Source organism: Ursus americanus, chromosome 14 (genome assembly GCF_024610735.1).
Source record: "Ursus americanus isolate L20-20 chromosome 14, mUrsAme1.1.p, whole genome shotgun sequence".
Taxonomy (NCBI): Eukaryota; Metazoa; Chordata; class Mammalia; order Carnivora; family Ursidae; genus Ursus; species Ursus americanus.
The window spans coordinates 40,344,004-40,364,537 of NC_142140.1; the positions used below are offsets into that span (position 1 = coordinate 40,344,004).

General features: G+C 43.3%; 1 protein-coding gene across 9 annotated transcripts in view; it reads left to right on the forward strand.

Moving 5' to 3' along the window:
* The window catches only part of MAP4 (microtubule associated protein 4), a 176,989-nt gene that overhangs the window by 120,571 nt on the left and 35,884 nt on the right, over nt 1–20,534 (forward strand). For 7 of the 9 annotated variants that reach the window (XM_045778482.2, XM_045778481.2, XM_045778484.2 and 4 more), the window contains 5 exons: nt 951–1,064; nt 3,442–3,582; nt 4,606–5,721; nt 6,383–6,505; nt 8,504–11,854. In XM_045778482.2, coding sequence (XP_045634438.2) covers nt 951–1,064; nt 3,442–3,582; nt 4,606–5,721; nt 6,383–6,505; nt 8,504–11,854 — 4,845 coding nt within the window. The remainder of the gene's footprint in view (nt 1–950; nt 1,065–3,441; nt 3,583–4,605; nt 5,722–6,382; nt 6,506–8,503; nt 11,855–20,534) is intronic. The other 2 variants (XM_045778483.2, XM_045778495.2) reach the window with 1 other exon arrangement.

The window sequence follows — 20,534 nt, forward strand, 5'->3', positions numbered from 1 at the left end:
ATAAATAAATAAAATCTTTTTTAAAAATTGTAGTTAGTTAACATATAGTGTAATATTGGTTTCAGGAGTAGAATTTAGTTATTTATCACTTACATACAACACCCGTAACTCATCGTAACAAGTGCCCCTTGGTAGCAAAATTCTTGCTTGGCCTGAATGGCTTTGCTCTTTTTCTCATGTAAAAAGGCACAGTTTCCCTGATGTTTTGAGTGCCTTTACTAATGGCAACTCATGGTTCTGGAGTTTATTTCTCTTCTTAAGATGCTAGCTGTTCACCTTATCTCATTCAGATAACTTTTTAAAAGTAATTTTCTTCATGATGTCCAGTGAGGTGAAAATGTCTTTTTTACTTGTCTGGCTGTCTTTTTTTTTTTTTTCCCTTAATAACCTAAAATGAATGTCTAAATATATTTTGGAGTTTAATTCTATCTGTACTTTCACTTCTTAGCGTATTATAGAATTAAGCATTAGTTGTGCTTTTAATTTTTTATTTGTTGGCTGATTCATATAATCAAATCTTAGAGAATATGAGATTACATATTCTTAATTTATAGCAAAGGAAGTAGTTCTTCTCTACCATGTTCAGTTACATATTATCTCAGTTTATTTAACTTATGTTGATGACACACATGTAACCAATCAGTATTCATCATAGGATAAGGAATGCTAATCTTTTTAGTTGTATTCACTGGGAATGAGTTTTAAATTTCTTCTTTTGGGGCGCCTGGGTGGCTCAGTCGTTAAGCATCTGCCTTCGGCTCAGGGCGTGATCCCGGCGTTTCGGGATCGAGTCCTACATCAGGTTCCTCCGCGGGAAGCCTGCTTCTTCCTCTCCCACTCCCCCTGCTTGTGTTCCCTCTCTCGCTGGCTGTCTCTATCTCTGTCAAATAAATAAATAAAATCTTTTTTAAAAAATAAAATAAATAAAATAAATTTCTTCTTTTTTCCAGATCCCTTTAAGATGCACCATGATGATGGCCTGGAGGATTTTCTCTTTCTCCCCAGTGGAACAGCCAGTGCTTCAGCATTTACAGAACGAAATGATCCCCTGCAAGACAGTTATGGTATGATGTCTTCAACTGGATTTATTGCTTAACTCCAGCAATTAATGTGGCCTTCTACCTGTCGCCTTTGAAGTTAACCACTAGGCAAAGTCATGTTTTTTGGCTCTGGCTCTAACAAGGCTCTATCTAGATTGGTCTCAGGAGAGAATTCAACAGTTGGGGTGCTCAGGGTTTGCTCACTTCCTCTCATGGGATCTTGAATACTATATGATAGGGCCAGATAATGTCTCCACATTTTACCAGCTTATTACCTTGGGTAAGTTATGTCCTCTCTAAACTTTGATTCCTTTATCTATAATATGGGGCCAGCACTAGGTCCTACCTTAAAGATGTGGTGACAATTAAATAAAACTTTGTAAAAGCACTTCTCATAGCATCTGGTACTTAGTAAACATTAAACAGATCTTAGTTCTCAATTAGTAGTATCCTTATTCCTGGTTTTGTGTAACTTTTCATATGAGCATGGCCAGGATACTGTGGGGGAGGTGAAACTTTACTTCTTCGCATCTTAGGTTTTCAGCTGAGACTTTAACAGAAGGACAGATGAACAGGAGACAAACAGTTTGCTAATAACACATGCCGCATCCATCATACGGGAGAAAAGTGACTCAGAGTGGTAGTTTCGAATTTTGGTTTATAAAGCATCTTCAACAAAGAACAGTTAATGTGTAAAGAAATGACAGGGCAAAGGAAAGCAGTTTTAGGCTTCGTGAGTGGCAAACTGTGGGAAGAATATGCATGGGAGGGAACTTAAGGGAGTAAGGTTTGTTGGCAAATTCCTCTGGTGCCTTCTTTGGGCTTGCAGGAGTCTGTCTCCAGGAAGAGGAGAATGTGTATGTCCTGCCTTTAAGCAGAAAGTAGGGAGCTTTTTCTAGGTTTATTGCTCCCTAATTGCCTTCAGCTCAAAATAATTTTTATGTCAAAGAGGCATATTTTGAGGGTGACGTTCAGGTTTCCCTCAGTACCTGTCATCAATAAGTCCCACTTCCAGCAGTGCTTATAATTTTGTAAAGATCATGGCTAATAATATGTTGCATTTATGCTTCTCTTTGGACTGCAGATCTCTAGGGGGAAGAATGTTAAATAGGTTGACCTTGATGCTATCTGCGTAGTGTCCTGATGCTTTTCAGCTCACTAGCTTAGTGAGTCATTTAGTCCCATTGACTTCTTTACAGCATCTTTTCTTCCTTTATGCTCCCTCTGCCTTCCCCCATGTAAAGCCCCTGTCACTTCATACCTAGGCTGCTCTCTTTTAAATTCATTCCAAATATACCTGCTGCATTGGTCACCAGGTCCCTGTTCTGTATTCATCATCTCATTTTCATTAAGACCTTAAGACCCTCTTATTTTTTTGCTCTTCAAGCTAAATTTTCTCTGGCTTTCCAGATCCTTCTTCCATTGTTTGTTATAATCCTGTTTTCCTTCTCTGGTATGCAAGATCTACTTGAATCCAACTAATTTCATGGTCACAGAAGCATTCTTGTCCTATTGGCATTTTCATACTTTTCTTTGCTCAGTGTTCTCCATTCTTGAAACTGACTACTGTCTCCTCCCTTCCTACTCTTGCTTCTTCTGAAGCCTTCTGTGACTATTCTGGTCTTCATGGTTGTTTGTAAACTCTTAGAGCACTTAGTCCATACTATACTATACGGTATTTGATACATGTCTGTCTTGCCTCTCTAGCTAAAGTGGAATACTCTTAATGCCAAGAACCATGTGATACTAAATCCCCTATCAGGTCTGGAAGAGCACAGCATAATAATAATCCTTTAACATTTGTCTAGTTCTTAATGATTTATAAAGCATTTCCACAAAACTGTTGTAATGTTGCAGAGGGAGGCATTGATCTCATTTTACAGATGAGGAATTCAAGACTCACAGTTCCTTACTATACGTTATGTTGTGTCAGTTGTGATATTTATTGGTGCTAGTGTTCAGACTTTAGTATTTTGACTCTTCACAATACACTGTAGAAGGTAGCCAATCAGTGCTGACTAATGACGTGACAGCCAGTTAACAATTTGCCAAAACCTGAAGAACATCAACAGTTTTTACTTTAAAATTTTCTTGCTTTGTTTTTCATTGGTCCTTAGGTCTGTGTCATTATGGCAATATATAAAGCTGATTTTTTAAAGATTTTATTTATTTATTAGAGTGAGCGAGAGAGAGAGCTTGCATGCAAGAGTGGGGAGGGGGGCAGAGGGGGAGGGAGAAGCAGGCTCCCTGCAGAGCGGGGACCACAACTCGAGGCCCATTCCAGGACCCTGGGATCATGACCTGAGCCGAAGGCAGATGTATAAAGCTGATTTTAAATATCAAGTGCCTTTTTCTCCCTATTATTGACCCAGTTTCAAAAATCTGTTTGTTTGTGTTTCAATATTAGGTCTGTTTCCCTGTGACACATTTGCTCCTGCAACTGTTGTACCTCAGGGGTGGCCTGTGGAAGCCCCAAACTCTCCACACTCGGACTCCTTCATTGCGCCAGAGGCCATGCCACAACCTGTGCAGCCCATAGCAGGTAACTTATTAGAACCCCTCTTTTTTTTTTTTTTTTTGAAAGATTTTATTTATTTATTTGACACAGAGAGAGACAGCCAGCGAGAGAGGGAACACAAGCAGGGGGAGTGGGAGAGGAAGAAGCAGGCTCATAGCGGAGGAGCCTGACGTGGGGCTCGATCCCATAACGCCGGGATCACGCCCTGAGCCGAAGGCAGACGCCCAACCGCTGTGCCACCCAGGGGCCCCAGAACCCCTCTTTATCACATAATGGTTACAGTATCTTAGTCAGTTTAAATCATCAGACTTTATTTTTTAGCAGTGTAGAGCAGTATAGATAAAAATTTCAGAACTCTCACAAATGCTTTTATTGCTTTAATTACTGATTTCCCAGCTGAAGGAATGAAGGTGGGGTTGAAATACAGCACTTGGTGTTCATGGGCAGAGAAAATCCCTTTTTAATTCAGTGCAGACTTAGGACTCGGAGGTTTTTTTCTGGGTGTCCCACAGGTTCCCATTCTTAAAATAATTGTGTGCCTGTGTTGTTGTTGTTGTTGTTGTTGTTGTTGTTGTTTTTAAACCTGTTTTTTTCCTTTCCTTTTCCTTTCTTCCTCCACTCTTTACTCTCTCAATATCCTGTTCTCAGTACTGGAACTATCAAAGAGTAGGTACAAATACATTAATTAGACAGCTTTTAAAGTTATGTTTAGGGTGTTACGGTCACAAAATCTAGATACTCATATGCTCTTAGAAAGTAAATTTTGAGGGGCGCCTGGGTGGCACAGCGGTTAAGCGTCTGCCTTCGGCTCAGGGCGTGATCCCGGCGTTCTGGGATCGAGCCCCACGTCAGGCTCTTCCGCTATGAGCCTGCTTCTTCCTCTCCCACTCCCCCTGCTTGTGTTCCCTCTCTCGCTGGCTGTCTCTATCTCTGTCGAATAAATAAATAAAATCTTTAAAAAAAAAAAAAAAGAAAGAAAGTAAATTTTGAATGCAGAGCTATGAGCACACAATGATGGGTCCTAAATTTCCAACTTATTTCCCATAGAGCCAGCTGAAGAGGTAGAAGTGACATCAGCAGAAGAGAGGGCACCAACAGAAGCATTGGAAATCATGATGGGACTGAAGGCTGCCGACATGGCATCATCTAGAGAAACAGAGATGTCTCCAGCCAAGGATATGGCACCAGCCACAGAAACAGAGGTGGCATTGGCTAAAGACATGGAACCATCTACCAAATCAGATGTGACACTGGCTAAAGACACGGAATCATCCATTGAATCAGAAATGGCTCTAGTCGAGGACATGGTACTACCCAGAGAAACAGAAGCAGTCCCACTTAAGGATGCTGTATTATCCACAGAAACCGATGTGTCTTTAGCCAAAGACATGGTACTGCCCCCAGAAACCGAGGTAGCCCCGGCCAAGGATGTATTACCATTCAAAGAAACAGAGAGGGCCTCACCTATAAAAATGGATGTGTCCCTAGTTGAGGGCATGGTACCACCCACAGACAGAGAGATGGCCCCAGCCAAGGGTGTGGTATCACTCTCAGAAATAGAAGTGGCACTGGCTAAGGATGGTGTATCATCCACAGAAATATCCCCAGCCAAGGAGGTGGCCTTGTCCCGAGAAACAGAGGTGGCCCTGACTGGGGACATGGCGCTGCCTCCAGAAACCAAGGTGATCTTGACCGAGGATGTGGCACTGCCCCCAGAAACAGAGGTGGCCCCAGTCAGGGATATGGCTCCACATCCAGATACAGAAAAGTCTCCAGGGAAGGACATGGCTCCACCCACAGAACCAGAGGTGGCCCTGGGCAAGGACGTGGTTTCACCTCCAGAAACAGAGATGGCCCTGAGCGAGAATGTGGCTCCGCCCCCAGAAACAGAAGTAACCCCGATCAAGGATGTGCCTCAGCCTCCCGAAACAGAGATGGCCCTGGCTAAGGATGTGGCTCCGCCCCCTGAGACAGAGGTGACTCTGGCCAACAACGTGAGCCCAGCCAAGGATGTTGCGCCACTCTCAGAAACAGAAGCGGTACGCGTTCCCGTTGCAGACGTGGACCCTGCACGGACACAGGAAGAAATAAGTGGGGAGTCCCAGTTAAAATCTGTCAAGGATGAGGGGCAGTCAGCTGCATCTACTTTTGTCATTTCTCCAGGTATGGGTTTATGTTTACTCAGTATTTCCGTCTCCCAGGGTGTAGTCTCCAGAGAGATGAGGGACAAACGTCGTACCAGATAAAATAAAGACAATTACACTGTATTTTGCAAGTCTGTACACGTTGCTGCTGTCCTGGACTGTCTTTCTCACCTTCCTCCTCCAGTTTCCAACATCTTCCTCCTCATTTCTCTGCGGATGTGTTTTCTTTGTTGATAATTTCAGCAGTAAAAGAGAACGTTCACAGACTTTGCCACCTCATCTCCCTACTTGTGCACTGTCTTCCCAGTCGCTCCTCACTCTCATTATTGGAAGAATACTGTCCCTGCTCCTAATTAAGGCCGATCTCCATTTTGCCCCTGGATCCCACCTCCCTTTCCCTACGTAAGGATGCCCTAGCCATTCTTTCCTTTCTTGCCACTCATCAGTTTCTCCCCCTGCCCATTGACTCATTCCCACCAACATACAAATACTATTTTTCCCATTTAAAAAAAACAAAAAGTTTCCCAACTTCACCATCCAGCTACCACTCCATTTCTCTGCTGCCCTCGAACATTCCTCATTCCTCCAAAACTGTTCGTGCGTCCAGTTTCTGAAAAGTGGAAAAATGCTGAAATAGTGCTGCTCTAAGAGTTGTGTGGTTTTTTTCCTGTTACATTTAGAACCAGTCACAGCCGTGGGCCAAAAGTACAGCTTGCCAACAGACGAGGATTCTTTGTTAGAGAAGCAAGAGCAGAAGAAACCATTCAGTAGTCCACCTTCTGAACTTCCTTCAGAGACCGCAGGTAAGTGAGGGAAACAGAGTGGATTCTTTGAAACCACTTGAACTGGGAGCAATGGGTTGGTGGTGGTGGTCATAGTCCCTGGTTTTGTGGTGGTAATTAGCAGTTTTGTTTATGAAGTCCATTCTCTTTCTTAGATCCATTTTATCTTGTTTAGGCAGAAAGTCAGCTGCTTACATATTTTTAAATTATTGCTACATCAACTCAGGACATCTATATTTTAACCCAGTTCAACTATTCACTGTTCTGTGCTGTGTGGTCTTGGGCAGGTTATTTAACTTCCCTGTATCTCTGTTTATTCAGCTATAAGAGGACCATATTGGTCAAATGTTCTATAAACCTTTGCCAGTTACATTGTGTTTCATGGTCCAACAGCATCTGCATTGCTTGGGAGCCTGTTAGAAATGCATCATCCTGGATTCCACCTGAGACCTTCATATGCATTTTAATAAGTTCTCCAGATAATTCTTATATACACTAAACTTGAAGAAGCACTGCTCCAAGGTACTTTCTGACTTGGAGTTCAGTCACTCAGTGAACTTTAAGATTACATGTTTTTGATGTAAGCCCAGAGCATGTGTGTATGATTATCAACTTAATGATTCTCTGCTTCCTTTTCTGTAACTGATTAGAATGTGAACTTGAGGGCGGGGACCATAACTTACGTCACTGCAGTTCTCTAGCGCTTACATACTCTCTAGCCCCAAGTAGGAGCTAAATAAAGTTCAATCTTTTTAAATGTTGTTTTACTGACACACCATATCAATAAAGATTTATCAGGTCCTTATTGTGTAGAGTTCACTATGCTAAGGCACATAGATATTTAAGTCTGGGTCCTTGCCCTTGTGTTGTTATATCATAGCCTGGATAGTGAGGAAAGTTGCCAGGCATAAACTCTGAAACCAAAGATTTATATAATAATTCAATAAATAGTGTAAGAGAGAGCACCAAACAGCTGCTGGTTAATTGCCAAATTAAATGTTATAAATGCTGTGGGGTACTAGAGCCTAGCACTTATTTGAGAGAAGCAGAAACTGACCTGAGGTGTTAAATCAAGGGTAGGATTGGAGGACACTGGAGAATAAAAACAAGAACAAACAGTACTATATGAGTGTTCTAACCTTCTCCGAAGTCATTTCATCGGGTCAGACTTGACAAGAGCTGTCCTAGCTCTGCTCTTAGTGGGACTCTTCCCAGGATCTTGAATCCGTGCTGCACTGACTTGGAGACAGGAGGGTGGAGCAGTTGATTTCCTGAAACTTTTCTCAGGGTGGTCATCCTAATTATTTTAATTCATTACCCTATTGGGTATTATGTATATTTTTCTGTCTTTCAGGAAGTACATTTAGGAACAGAACATTGAAATCGAACACATTTGTCTTTCAAAGTAGGAGGCTTTGGTTCTGGAACGATGAGGATTTTTCTTTGGCCAAAATACTAATTCAGTATTTTTTACTTTTCTTCTCCATCCCCCCTCCCCCCACCAGTAGCATAAGTCTGGGCTCCTGGTCCGTTTCCCAGAGTTGATCTGGTTAGCCTGACAAGTAATTAGTATAATATTGGTGACAGACTCTAGAATTATAAATTCTGTTCAATATCGTATATATTTCATTCAGTTAATTAACAAATGTCACCAAGAAGAGATAGGAGCTTACCATCTTGTTGCAGAATTGGAAATTATGTACCTATTAAAAATAATGACAAATATAAATAAGTATCAGATGAGATTTACAGGCACTACTTATTATAGAAGGTTAGAAGATCTCTGTTTGAATTTTTTTCTTTACCTGAGATGATGATCTTTGTTAATTTGCTAATCCCAGTTAAGGGTAAGAAATATTAAAAAAAAAAAAAAAAAACTATTTTCCTAAATGAATTAGTGTGTGGGTTGGTGAAAATAGACTTAACTGAGTCAGTAAATGGACTTTTTTTTTTTTTTTTTAAAGAAACAATAACAAGGAGTTTTTTGTTTGGAATTTTGGCCAACTTCATGTATTACAGGTACCCCTCCCACACAAGGCAAACAAGTGTGCAGACCCAGTGACCGCAGGTCCACTCGGCCCAGACCTGCCAGGGTCCCTCATGAGCTGCTGGGAGGCTCTTCTCCATGGAAGACTCTCGATCCTGGGCTGGGCCCCTGCTCTTTGTCTGAGTTGGGTTGGGTCTCTGGTCCGTCTACCTATGGTGAGCCTGGGAACCAAAGGAAAACTACTCATGTTGACTTCCTTGAACCCAAGCGAGATCTTGGCAGGGAGACCTGGGATATAGAAAGCCCACCAATGATGATGAAGAAAAAAAAGAAGAAACCAAAGCAAAAGAGATATCCTCAACCCCGGGCTGGGGGACCTTGGGATGACGACAGTCCAGACGACCGTAAAGGTCATCCCTTTGCAGCGGACCCACAGAAATCAGGGGTTCTTCCCAGCCTGCCTACCACTGTGGGCACGGAATACGGACTGGCATCCAGAGAAAACTTAAAAAAGGAAAATGAAGTGGAGTCCAGAGCTGCCAAACGGATAGCTGAGAACTTTGTCTCAGAAAGTCTCAGCGTTCCTTTGTGTCCTTTGGAAGAACCCCTGAAAACTGCAGGAAGTTCTCAGCGCAAGCCAGCGATAGAAGTGGAAGTCAGTGGTAATAAGTCAGTGCCGCTGGGCCAGGACCAGAAATGGCTACACCCAGGTGAAGGCAAACCAGAGCCTGCATCCCACCTGAAGACTCCCGTGGACAAAAGCCGGACAGTAGGCTCGCCTGGTCTGAAAGAACCCCTGACAGAAGTTTCTGCACACAAAGTAGAAATTCCTCTGGAGATCAGACCCAAAGAGGGTTGCTCTCCTATCTTGGACCAAGAGGCTATGGGTGGCGTTTCAAAACCCACAGCAGCAAAAGACCTGCCTAATCTGGTGCCCCCTTTGCCAGCAGATGCGTCATTAGGAAGTAGTCTGAAAAAAGGGAATGATGAAAGTCAGGCGACTGAATTGCAGAAAGACAAGCAGACAGGTTTTTCTGAAGGCGCTGAAGAGATTAAAGAACTAACAAAGGAAACTCTTCCCAAGCCAAGCCAAGAGATGAGCATCGTGGCTTCCAGGCAGCTGCAGGATGAGGTGTTAGTTCAGACGCCTGGGCTAGAGAACGAACCGTCTCAGAGAATGGCAGGCGATGGCAGAAGCAGGAAGGCAAGGGCAGGTTCTGGGAAAGTGAGAGCCAGTTCTGGGAAAGGAAGAGCAAGATCTGAGCCACCATTTCTTGTGGACAGCTGGAAGGATGGCCCAGCTGTTCTTGCGCCAAGTGAGCCTTTCCCTAAAACCGAAAGAATGCCTGCTGGGGAGAAGAGTGAGGAGCTGGGTTCTTCAAGCCAACCAGGGACCATAGTGAGTCTCACTGAGGCAGTGGTGACGGGGGAGCCTACGGAGACGGCTGACGCTAGGGGGGCCAGCGCCTCGCCCATGTTGATTCCTTTGGGAAATGGTTCAGGCACGACTCAGACTTCTGGCACTAGAACAGAAAGAGGGGCTGCAGCCGTAGATAGGGGTGTCAGTAGCGAGAGCAAGGAAGGAAAGTGTCCTTGGATGAGTAGTGAGGCAGCTCCCTGGATTTCTGAAAAGCCCAAAAAAAGGAGTAGTGAGGGCAAAAACAAAAAGTTCAAAAATAATTATTCCACACAGCCTGCTAGAATGGAGAGCAAGGAAGAAACCCAACCTTCTGTAGGGAAGGCTAGAGATGCTGGTGGTGCTTCTCATCAAAACAGGGACTTAGGACTAGCTGTCCCCTTAAATCATGATCCGTTGTCCTCACGTACATCAGCTGTGCCCACAGTGGAAGTAGGTGACCGGAAGGGGAGGAATGATGAGGTTAATTCTTTTGAGCTTGGGGCTCTTGGTGGGAACAAGACAGACGTAGTCAAGGACTCTGCTGTTATTGAACCAGCTACCAAGGTGACAGATGTGAGCTGCCAAGACCATATCCAGGGGGCAGGGTTTGTCCCTTCAGCACTGTCTGCAGAGAATAAGACAGATGCAGCCAAGGGACATGCTGCCGTGGCTGACAAACCGAATGAAAGGAGCAATGATGGAAAAAGTAAGAAGGTTAAAAATAGTTTTCCCGAGAAGCATCTTCTGGAGAATACGATAGATGCATCAAAAATACGTGTTCCCATGGAAACCACAGGGGACCACAGAACTGAAGGAATGGGCTATGTGGACGAAAATAGAAATATCACATTTACCTGCCCCAGAACAGTCCCAGGGTTGATGAATAAGTCAGCCCCTCCAGAGGCTGTGGAGTCAGCAGCCCGTGAAGGACTGCCCACTCCTGCCTCTCAAGTAGTAAAGGAGGGTGATTCTGTTCCAAACACCTTGGCAGAAAGTGGGCCAGAGACCACTCCAGCCCAGATATCCAAATTACCAGTGGTAGATAATTGCAGCAAAGATGGAGTCCCAGATCAGGAAAGACCCAAGGCCCCCTCCGCTGTTCCGCCTCCTACAAGCACAGGAGGAGGGGTTGCCCTCACTTTTACAGCAGCCGCAGAAACAGTTAACAGCCAGGGAGGTGACCATCTGAAGAATAAAGGGGAGCTTGCTGGTCCCATGAAGAATGAAGCAGGGATAGGTGGAGGGCCTGTGATGGGAGGATCTGAGTCAGCGCCCAGTGGTGCATCTAAGCATTCAATCGAAAAAATCACAGAGCTCTCCAAGGGACACCTTTCTGGAGTGCCAGTAGAAGACCAAAGCCTGCCAGGTGAGGTCAGAGTCCGAGAAGCGTGTGCAGACAGGAATAATTTTCCAACATACCCAGTTAACAAAAAGAAAGAGTCTGAGGAAGGTTCTGCTCCAGTTCAAATTCCTGACTTACTGGGAGACAAAGCACAAAAGCCCAATTTCTGTGAGGACCAAAATGCTGGCAGTGGAGATTCCAAGGACCCAGACAGTTTGAATAAGGAGGTAGATAGGGCCCTTTTGCCTCCAAAAAGTGAAAAAAATAAAGTGGAAGAAGTTAGCCCGACTTCTGAAATCCCGGAGCCCGAACATGTTTCCTCGGCAACACCAGACTTCCAGTCAGATTTCTTAGACGGCAGAGCTGCAGCCACTCCGTCACAGGTGGTAGATAAGTTAACAGTGACGACTTGCAAGGATCCTGAACACCCAGAACCCAAAGATAAGATCTCGGAGGCCCCTGACAAAATGACCGAAAAGTCTGAGGCGAAGGCACCGGGAGAAGGGAAAAAGGAAGATAAAAGCAGAATGGCAGAACCCTTGAAAGGCTACATGAGACCTACCAAGTCCCGAGGCCTTACTCCGCTTTTGCCAAAGTCTACAGTCCAGGAACGAGAGAGATCCAGGCAGCTGAAGTCCAGCGGTATGACCCTGCCATGGGGAAATGTGTGTGCTTGTGGCTTTTGAGTCAGCATCCAAAAGGCAAGGAGCTTGTGCTATGGTTCCATCCAGGCTCTAATCATCCTTGTTAGTCATTGGTTTGTCGGCATGAAAATGTGTAACTGCTAATTACGTGTTTTCTGCAGCCAAGGCATGCCTTGTGTCCAGCTTGGGAGGCTGGTGACTTGGTTGCATGCCTTTTTACCCAGCACTGAACCTTGAGTTTTAGGGGAAGTTGAATTTCAAACACTGAATTGTTCAGCAGAAGGCCTGTCACCATCCACTATTCTTAATTAAAAAAAAAAAAAAAAGTGCCTCCTGTGTGTAAAGCTTACGGCCAGATTTAATCATTATTTTGTGTAAGGATTCACAGGAGGAAAGAAAACATTTCAGGTCCAGCTGTATGCGTGGGATTTATTTTCTTGTCAGTGTATATTTGTAGCTTGTGCTGGTGGGACTGAATATCCAAATTGCTTTTGGAGTCAGTGAAACTGGTCTTCCCCGTATGAGGACATGGTAACTAGCTTCCGACCAGCATTGCTAGGCACAGACTCTGTGTTTTTAGAAGTGGGAAAACGATCTCTCAGTGATGTAGCCACACCTTCTAGCGGTTTGTTGTTCACAGCCATTGGCCACAGTTGCATGTTGGGCGGAGTTCGGGGCATCGTCTTTGTCCATGAGACATAGTCTGCATCCTCGGACAAGTGTGCAAAACTTGCCGATGTGGGATTCCTCCTATTTTTGCCCTTTTTGGATCTCCTCAGTCAAGTACTTGGAATGAGATTGAGAAAGATGATTCCTTCGAGATTTGGAAATGTTTTCTTTCTTTTTTTCCTGAAAAGTATGCATCTAATCATGGCTTCCCTGAGTCTAACCTTCAAAAAACGTTTCCTAGCCTTTGAGCTTTTACACCCTACAGACGATGCTGTTTGTCACCTTGCATGATGCAGCTACTAACTCCAGAAATTAAAAACAAAACACAAAAAACGACGACAAAAAACACCAGTTGGCCTTAGGGTTTTGGACAGACTTTGTCAGGGATGATGTGCTGCATGATACGGACTTTTTGTTTTGGGTAAAGCTTGTGCTTTGCATGAATTTTATACCCAGTAAGGAATATGTGCTGTGTGAGTAGAGAATGCTAAAGGTCGTTATCTGCATAAGACATTCTCATCTCTTCTGTTTTTATCTTTCTTCTATTAGCTACCCTATTGCTGAGGCAGAAAATGAAGCCATATATAGAGGGCTTTCCAGGGTTCATTAGAATTTCCATTGTTCTATCCAGTTCTTTAGCATTAGTTTTTAGACTGGTTCTTCAGTTTCAACAGTGATGCAAAGGGTGACATGTAAATTTTCTGAATGCTAGCCATTTCTTTTTGCTCAGGATTTCCAAAGAAATGTAGCAAGAGGATTTGTTTTGGTTCTTGAGTAAGCAGAGCAGACGTTTCAGAACTTTCAGGGCCGTGCCTTGGCCAGGCCAAGCTCAGAGATGTGTTGTTAGGGGTGGCCTTGCAGAGTGGTTGAGGAGAGAATGGTGGATTTCAGGGAAAAGTTATTGTTGCTTCTATAATTCTATCACACCTTTCCCCTAAGGATAGTCTTTACTTTTTTTAATAAATTTTTTTTTTTGGTGATTTTGAATCAGTACATTCCCATGGTGTGAAAGGGTGTGCACTTAAACGTAAGTCTGCCTCCGTCCATCAGTCCCCATCCAAATTTCCCTCTCCAGAGGCACCCAGTGTTAACAGTGTCTTATACATCCTCCCAGAGAGTTCATGAATAAAGAAGCAATGACATATATATTTGTGGATTTTATACAAATGAGACCTGCCATACGTACTGGTGTGTGCCTTGCTTTTGTAAATGTAACAATTATTTTTTTTCTTTAGTTTCTTATTTATTTATTTGAGAGAGAGAGCACAAGCAGGGGGAGAGGCAGAGGGAGAGGGAGAAGCAGGCTCACCACTGAGCAGGGAGCCTGATGCGGGGCTCAATCCCAAGACCTGGAGATTATGACCTGAGCCGAAGGCAGACGCTTTACCATCTGAGCCACCCAGGTGCCCCATAAACTTAACAATTATTTTAAAGGTCTTTACAAATCAGTACAAAGAAGGGGGCCTCATTTTTATTTAATAGCTGTACAGTATTTTCATCATGTGGGTATACCCTAACATATTTTACCACCTCTTTATTGGTGGACATTTTGGTGTTCCTAGTTTTTCTTCTATACAAGACTGTCCTTGTATAGACACAGTGTCATACTTGTGCTAGTATACCTGTGTAATAAGGGACTCTGGAGCAGACTCTCTGGCTTGAAGACTGTGTATTGGTAATTTTGACAGGTGTTGCCACACTGTTCCTCATAGGGCCACAGAGATATGCTCACACTCGGCAAATACCCTTACTGGCTCCCCTGTACTTTCTCCACTAGTGCGTAGTTTTTGTTATTATATGTGCTGATCTTATAGGTGAACATTTATTTCTTGGCATAGATTTATTTTGTATTTTACTTATTTAGTGACTTCCTTATGTATCACCAAGTTTATAAAAGAGCATATAGTTTAGCAATATATTCACTTCCCTATTTGCAAGAAGAAGACTGGCAAAAGAGAATTCGTTTAGGGACGCCTGGGTGGCTCAGTCAGTTAAGCATCCATCCATCCCTGCTCTCAGTTTGTAAAAATAACTTCTGTTTTTAATTTTTCACATTCTAGATTTCTGATCAGTGTAGAGTTGGCTGGGTATGTGTGTGCGTGTGCGTGTGTGTGTGTGTGTGTGTGTGTGTGTGTGTGTGGAGATGTGATGTAGGATTTCTTGGTCATCTACCAACGTGTGTCTAATCTGTCCCCCGCTGAAGTACCACCTTTGTCAGGCTCTATATTCCTGTGTGTATTTGCTGTTTCCTGATCCATTGGTGTTTCCACTGAGGCTTCGGTAGCACAGTGTGGGTATAATGGTATATTGTTGTATCTTAGAGGTCTAGTCCCACTCCTCACCCTATGACTGTTTTTTAGAGTTCTCCTGACCCTTCTGCCTATTTATTCCTACGTATAAAATTGAGAATTGACTTGTATAGTTTTGTAAAAAGAGAAACAAAACTTCAGTCAGCGTTTTTCTTGAATCACATTAAATGTATTGGTTATCCTGGGGAGAGGTGATGTCTTGTATGGTGAGGTTTTCTGTCCAACCATACAGTACTGTGCCATGTTCGGTAACCTCATATGTTAGGGTTTGTGTGCCCTCTTCCCTCGCTGGTATTTTGATGTTTTCTTCATGTAAATCTTCCAGTAAGAAGATCTTCCTTGCAGATTTCTAGTAAGTCTTCTTCCAAGATGTCCAGGAAGCAGGTGAATGTGCAGATACAGAGCTTTAGGCAAGCCTGGGGCTCTGAGGCAGGGAATGAGTGAAATGGGGAGTATAGTGATTTGTGATAGGGGACTAGGCAGGGCGGCCTCTCGTATTCAAGTACCATTGGTTGTGTCGGCTCTGAGGTTTCATCCATGACTGTTCTAGACCTGGCCTTGTTAAATGTTTCCTTTGTCTTCACTTCAGATCATTTGTGTTAACTGCCTGCCCCCAGATTGCCAGTGATTAATAGCAACTACCATCTCTTGAGTGAATACCACGTGCTAGTTATCTGTCGATACGTAGGTAGATAGGTAGGTAGTCACACGCACACACACACACACACACCAAACAATGTTAGGAAGTATTCTTTCCGTTTTACAGATGAGAAAATGGCGCCTCTCCATGTGAAAGTCATGCAGATAGTATAGTGTCAGAGGTAGAATTTGAACCCAAGTCTTTCTGACATTAACGCCTGTGCTTTTCTCATTCTTGCCTCAGGAACCTTCCAGAAGTTTTAGGTTCTTAAAAAGAAACAGATAAAGATGAACAATTAGTCATTGTATTTTTTTATTTTAATATCTAAGTACTAACTGTACTTTTTTAGGTAGAGAAATGGAAATACCTCATGAGGACGTAAGTTTTGAATCAGAGGCTAATTTGGGATTGGGATCTAGGTCTTTTGGCTCTGTCTAGCATTTTATTCTCCAGGCAGAGACTATGTTTGATTTATTCATGTGTTTTCCCTAACAGCTAGTTTTGAGCTTTACCTACATATGCCACCTAATGACATTTTAAAAATCATAAATGAATTATTTTCATTTAATTATTTGAGAGGGGGGAAAGGAGCAGAGGGAGAGGGACAAGCAGACCCCGAACTGAGCGTGGAGCCCAATGTGGGGCTTGATCTTACAACCCAGAAATCATGACCTGAGCCAACACGAAGCTGCTCGGGATGCCTGGGTGGCTCAGTTGATTAAGTGTCTGCCTTCGGCTCACATCATGATCCCAGGGTCCTGGGATCGAGTCCCACATTGGGCTCCTTGCTCAGCAGGGAGCCTGTTTCTCCCTCTGCCTGCTTCTCGCCCTGCTTTTGCACTTGCTGTCTATCTGAAAAATAAATAAATAAAATCTTTAAAAAAAAAAAAAGAGTCTGCCACTCAACCAGCTGAGCCACCAGGTGCCCCTAAATGAATTCTCTTTTCCCAGTCTTATCCTCTTTGGAAATACGGAAAGTGACTATATTGCTAACTATTTGCTCTCACTGTTTCCTCTCCTGTTATGTTTTCATGCCAGTCTCAAATTTACGGAAACTTTAGCAGAAGATTTTGTCACATACTCTGCATGTTCTAGGCAGGGAGGCTTGTGATACTTTGGGAAATCTAAGCTCACTTTGTCAGAAAAGGACCTCCCGTGGGACTGTTCTTTATGAATGGAAGAGCAGGTGTGAAAGGATGACCTTCTGCTGGACTCAAGTCTGTGCTGTCACTTCACACCAGTTGCTTCCCTGGCAGCCAGGTAGAGCTGTGAGTGACAGTGCACCCGGCATGTCATCCTGGGAGTGAGACGGTCACCATGGATCCCGGTAGACAGGCCCTTCCCTTTGCCATAGTTAGAACATGGCCTCCTTTTTTCTGGCTTCATTTCTTTTTCTTTAGTTTGCTTGAGCCCTTCTTCCAACAGCTGGGAATGTCAGTTTATGGTGGGAAGTTCTCTTGGCATGAAACTCAAAGTAATTTATAAACCCCAGATCCTAACAGTTTCATAAATAAAGTATGCTCAGCAGATGAAAAAACCATTTGTAATCTTAAAACTTGCTACAGTGTTACAACTGGAGAAGTATCTACTTGGTAATATCTTTTTTCTGCTGCTTTCTTCCCACCTACCTGCTCATTCTCTGGCTTTTTTTTTTTTTTAAATCTCTGTATATTAAGACATTTAATGGGAAATTCTATATGTCATACAACTAAAAATGCTACCATTTTTTGATGCTCAGCACTGTCTGCTCAGCACTGTCTTAAACTCTTTTTAACCCTCAAAGAATCCTGGGCTACCGTTTGCCTCATTTGAACCAGTGCATGTAAATATTCTTTGAAATGAATCCAGCAAATATTAATTTTTCTACTTTAAAAAATGAGGTTCTTCCCCTCACACTTCCCTCACCAGTCCCTTTTATCCCCTGGTGACAATAGCATCGGAGGATTCAGAAACCAAATGAGAAACAGTTTAGCTTCTGATTTTTGATGTTGCAGTAATATTTACTTCTTTAAAATATGAAGTGGACAGGTGTGCCTGGCTGGCTCAGTTGGTAGAGCATGCAACTCTTGATCTGGGGATTCTAAGTTTGAGCCCCGTGTTGGGTGTAGAGATTACTGAAAAATAAAATCTTAAAAAATAATAAGATAAAATAAAATATGAAGTGGACAATAAAGAGGTCCTCCCATTATTGTATTTCCCTTTATTTCCCTTACCCCCCCCCCTTTTTTTTTAAGATTTTATTTATTTGACACTGAGAGAGAGCACAGGCAGGGTAAGCTGCAGGCAAGGGAGAGGAAGAAGCAGAGTCCCCTCTGAGCAAGGAGACTGACGAGAGGACCGTGAGATCATGACCTGAGCTGAAGGCAGAAGCTTAACCAACTGAGCCACCCAGGCGCCCCTGCCCTTACCCCTTATTTTAACCTAAGATGTCGAAGCAGGTCATCTCAGCTGTGAGCAGATTGAAATTGTTAGTTTTTAAACTGTTTAGCAGTGATGGTAATTTAAGTTTAGACAAAAATATAATTGTTATACAAACATTGCCTAGTGCTCTGTAAATAGTGGACACTCAAGGTGATTGGACTTTTTAGTATTTAGTTCATCCTTTCATTCAGCAGACGCCAGGTAACATTACTCCCACATTCTTTTATTTTTTTATTTTTTATTTTTAAAAGATTTTATTTATTTGACAGAGACAGCCAGCGAGAGAGGGAACACAAGCAGGGGGAGTAGGAGAGGGAGAAGCAGGCTCCCAGCAGAGGAGCCCGATGTGGGGCTCGATCCCAGAACGCCAGGATCATGCCCTGAGCCAAAGGCAGACGCCCAACGACTGAGCCACCCAGGCGCCCCTACTCCCACATTCTGAGGGTAGATTAATGATACAGCCTCTACTCCTCAAGGATTCTAGAGTGGGGAGATAAACACACAAACATAATTTACTCCAGTGAGAGAAGTTCTGTAATACGAGCTCTGAGTTTGTAGAGCAAAGGCGAGTAAAGCATTCTAGGGGACAAGACCGTGTGAAGGCATATCGAAGTCCAAGTGCGTGGAATATTTGAGAAGTAGCAAACATTTTGGAGTGACTGGCATATAAGTCAAATTGGGAATCAGGGAGATCTGTGAAACATTTTGAGATGAGATTGAGAGGAAGAATATCAGCTCTTGAAGGGCCTGGGAGCCCTTGCGTTGCCTCAATAAGCAGAAGATCTTAGACTTTATGATGGAGGAGATGAGGGGGGAGGGTGGGTTTACCTATTTTAGTTGGATGATTCTCTTTTCTTTTTCATGGAGGCCGTGGGGGGTCAGTACTATGCTAAAAGAACAAAGGGTTAGAATTTCCAAGGCCTACTTCTTGGGGGACTTTTCATCTATAAACATTTTAATGCTTTGGGTGTCAAATGACAAAAACAATACAATTTAGTAAGGAGTTTGCTGTCCTTTATTCAAAGGAAATCAGTCCGTGGATTGGGGAAGTACAGTGCTTAAGAAGCAGAGGCACACTTCCCGAGGAATTTTGGGCAAGAGCGAGTTTTATAGAGCATTACAAGAGGCACTGCATCACAGCCTGACTAAGCGGTTGGAGACTTCCTTATAAGGCGAGCAGCAGGTCCTATTTTCTAGGGTAAGGTAAGCTGGCTAAAGCTGAGTTGGAGGGTTGTGATTGGTATATGTTAGGTTTCCTTGACAGTGAGGCATTTCCCAAAAGTTTAGACTTAGATTTTTAGACTTGAGATTTGTGATGTGAGCCCGGCCTCCATTTTGTGGGTCCCAGTATGTGATTTGTCTTTATGGGGAGTCACATAAGTTAGATTGCTAGCTTCAGTTTTTTGATCCTGTTTGCTTCCCACTCTTTGAAAGTTAATCAGGGAGAATCACAGTTTTCTCGAGTTAAACGTGTACTAAGAAATGTGTCTGAAATTCAGTAGAATATGGCTTTGAAATGTTATTGCATGTAAGTATGTGCATATAAACACAAACGTCATTTCCTTCCAGGTAAGAAACTTAGATTGTAACTTTGTCCCCTTCGGGTTTTATTAGTAAAGAGTGTCATCAGTCATCATCATCAGTAGAATTATCGACTGTCATTGTAATGATAATTTATTAGAAATTGTTTCCTGGAGACAATAACAGGGAACATTTGGTCAATCTGGAAAGTAGCTTCGTTGCCTTGGTAACGGATAGGAAAGATGCAGAGAAACCAGTTGTGGAACGTATTAAAACCACGGCCCTGAACAGGTTGAGTACTAGCTCAAGGCACAGGCAAAACCAGAAACATCTGCCAGTGCATCTGCTGAGATCAGAGACCTGCCAGTTGTGCCAACACTCTTGGAGGCTAGACACGTCGTTATGTGACCTGATGAAGGAGCTTTAGAAGCCACCTACTGACCGGACACATGGGAATCTCTGCACTTTCCTTAGACTCAGACTGGAACGTAAATGTCTTTAACCCAAAGGACCTTCCAAGTTGGAACCTCTCTACATGAGTTTAAGGATGGGAAGGGTCAGGTCAAGTGATACAAAGTCCGTATAAAAGGAATCCATTCATCCTTCCACTGAGAGAACTTTTCTGAGAGCCTACTTAATTGTATCTGGGCACCCCTATGGCAAAAATGGACTGGTCATTTTCTCACTTTCTGGTAGTTCCCAGGAAAGGCACATAAGTAAAAGATTATGGTGTCGTTGCCGAATCCTAAGACGGAGTAGAGCAATTGTGATGTTGTAAAAACATGAATGAGTCCGTTTGGGGGTGAGGGTCTGGGAGACTTCACAGAGGTGAAGTGAGTTCTATAGGAATAGCAGTAGAACGTAGAGGAAAGGAATTCCAGTGGCAGCTGAGTCTAGAATTGAAGCCTTCTGGTCCCTAAGTACATTTATTTTTGCCTGGACGTGCTCAGCCTTTTAAGACTTGATGTAAGTTCCTCATCTACGAACTTGGTAAAGGATCAGAGTGGCTGGGGAGGTTTGAGTTCTTGCTACAGCCGTATCCTGTGGGTGAATGTGAATTCCTGAGTGAAACTATGACTGTAATTCTGAATTGGACCAGAGCACTGATAGAGCCGTCC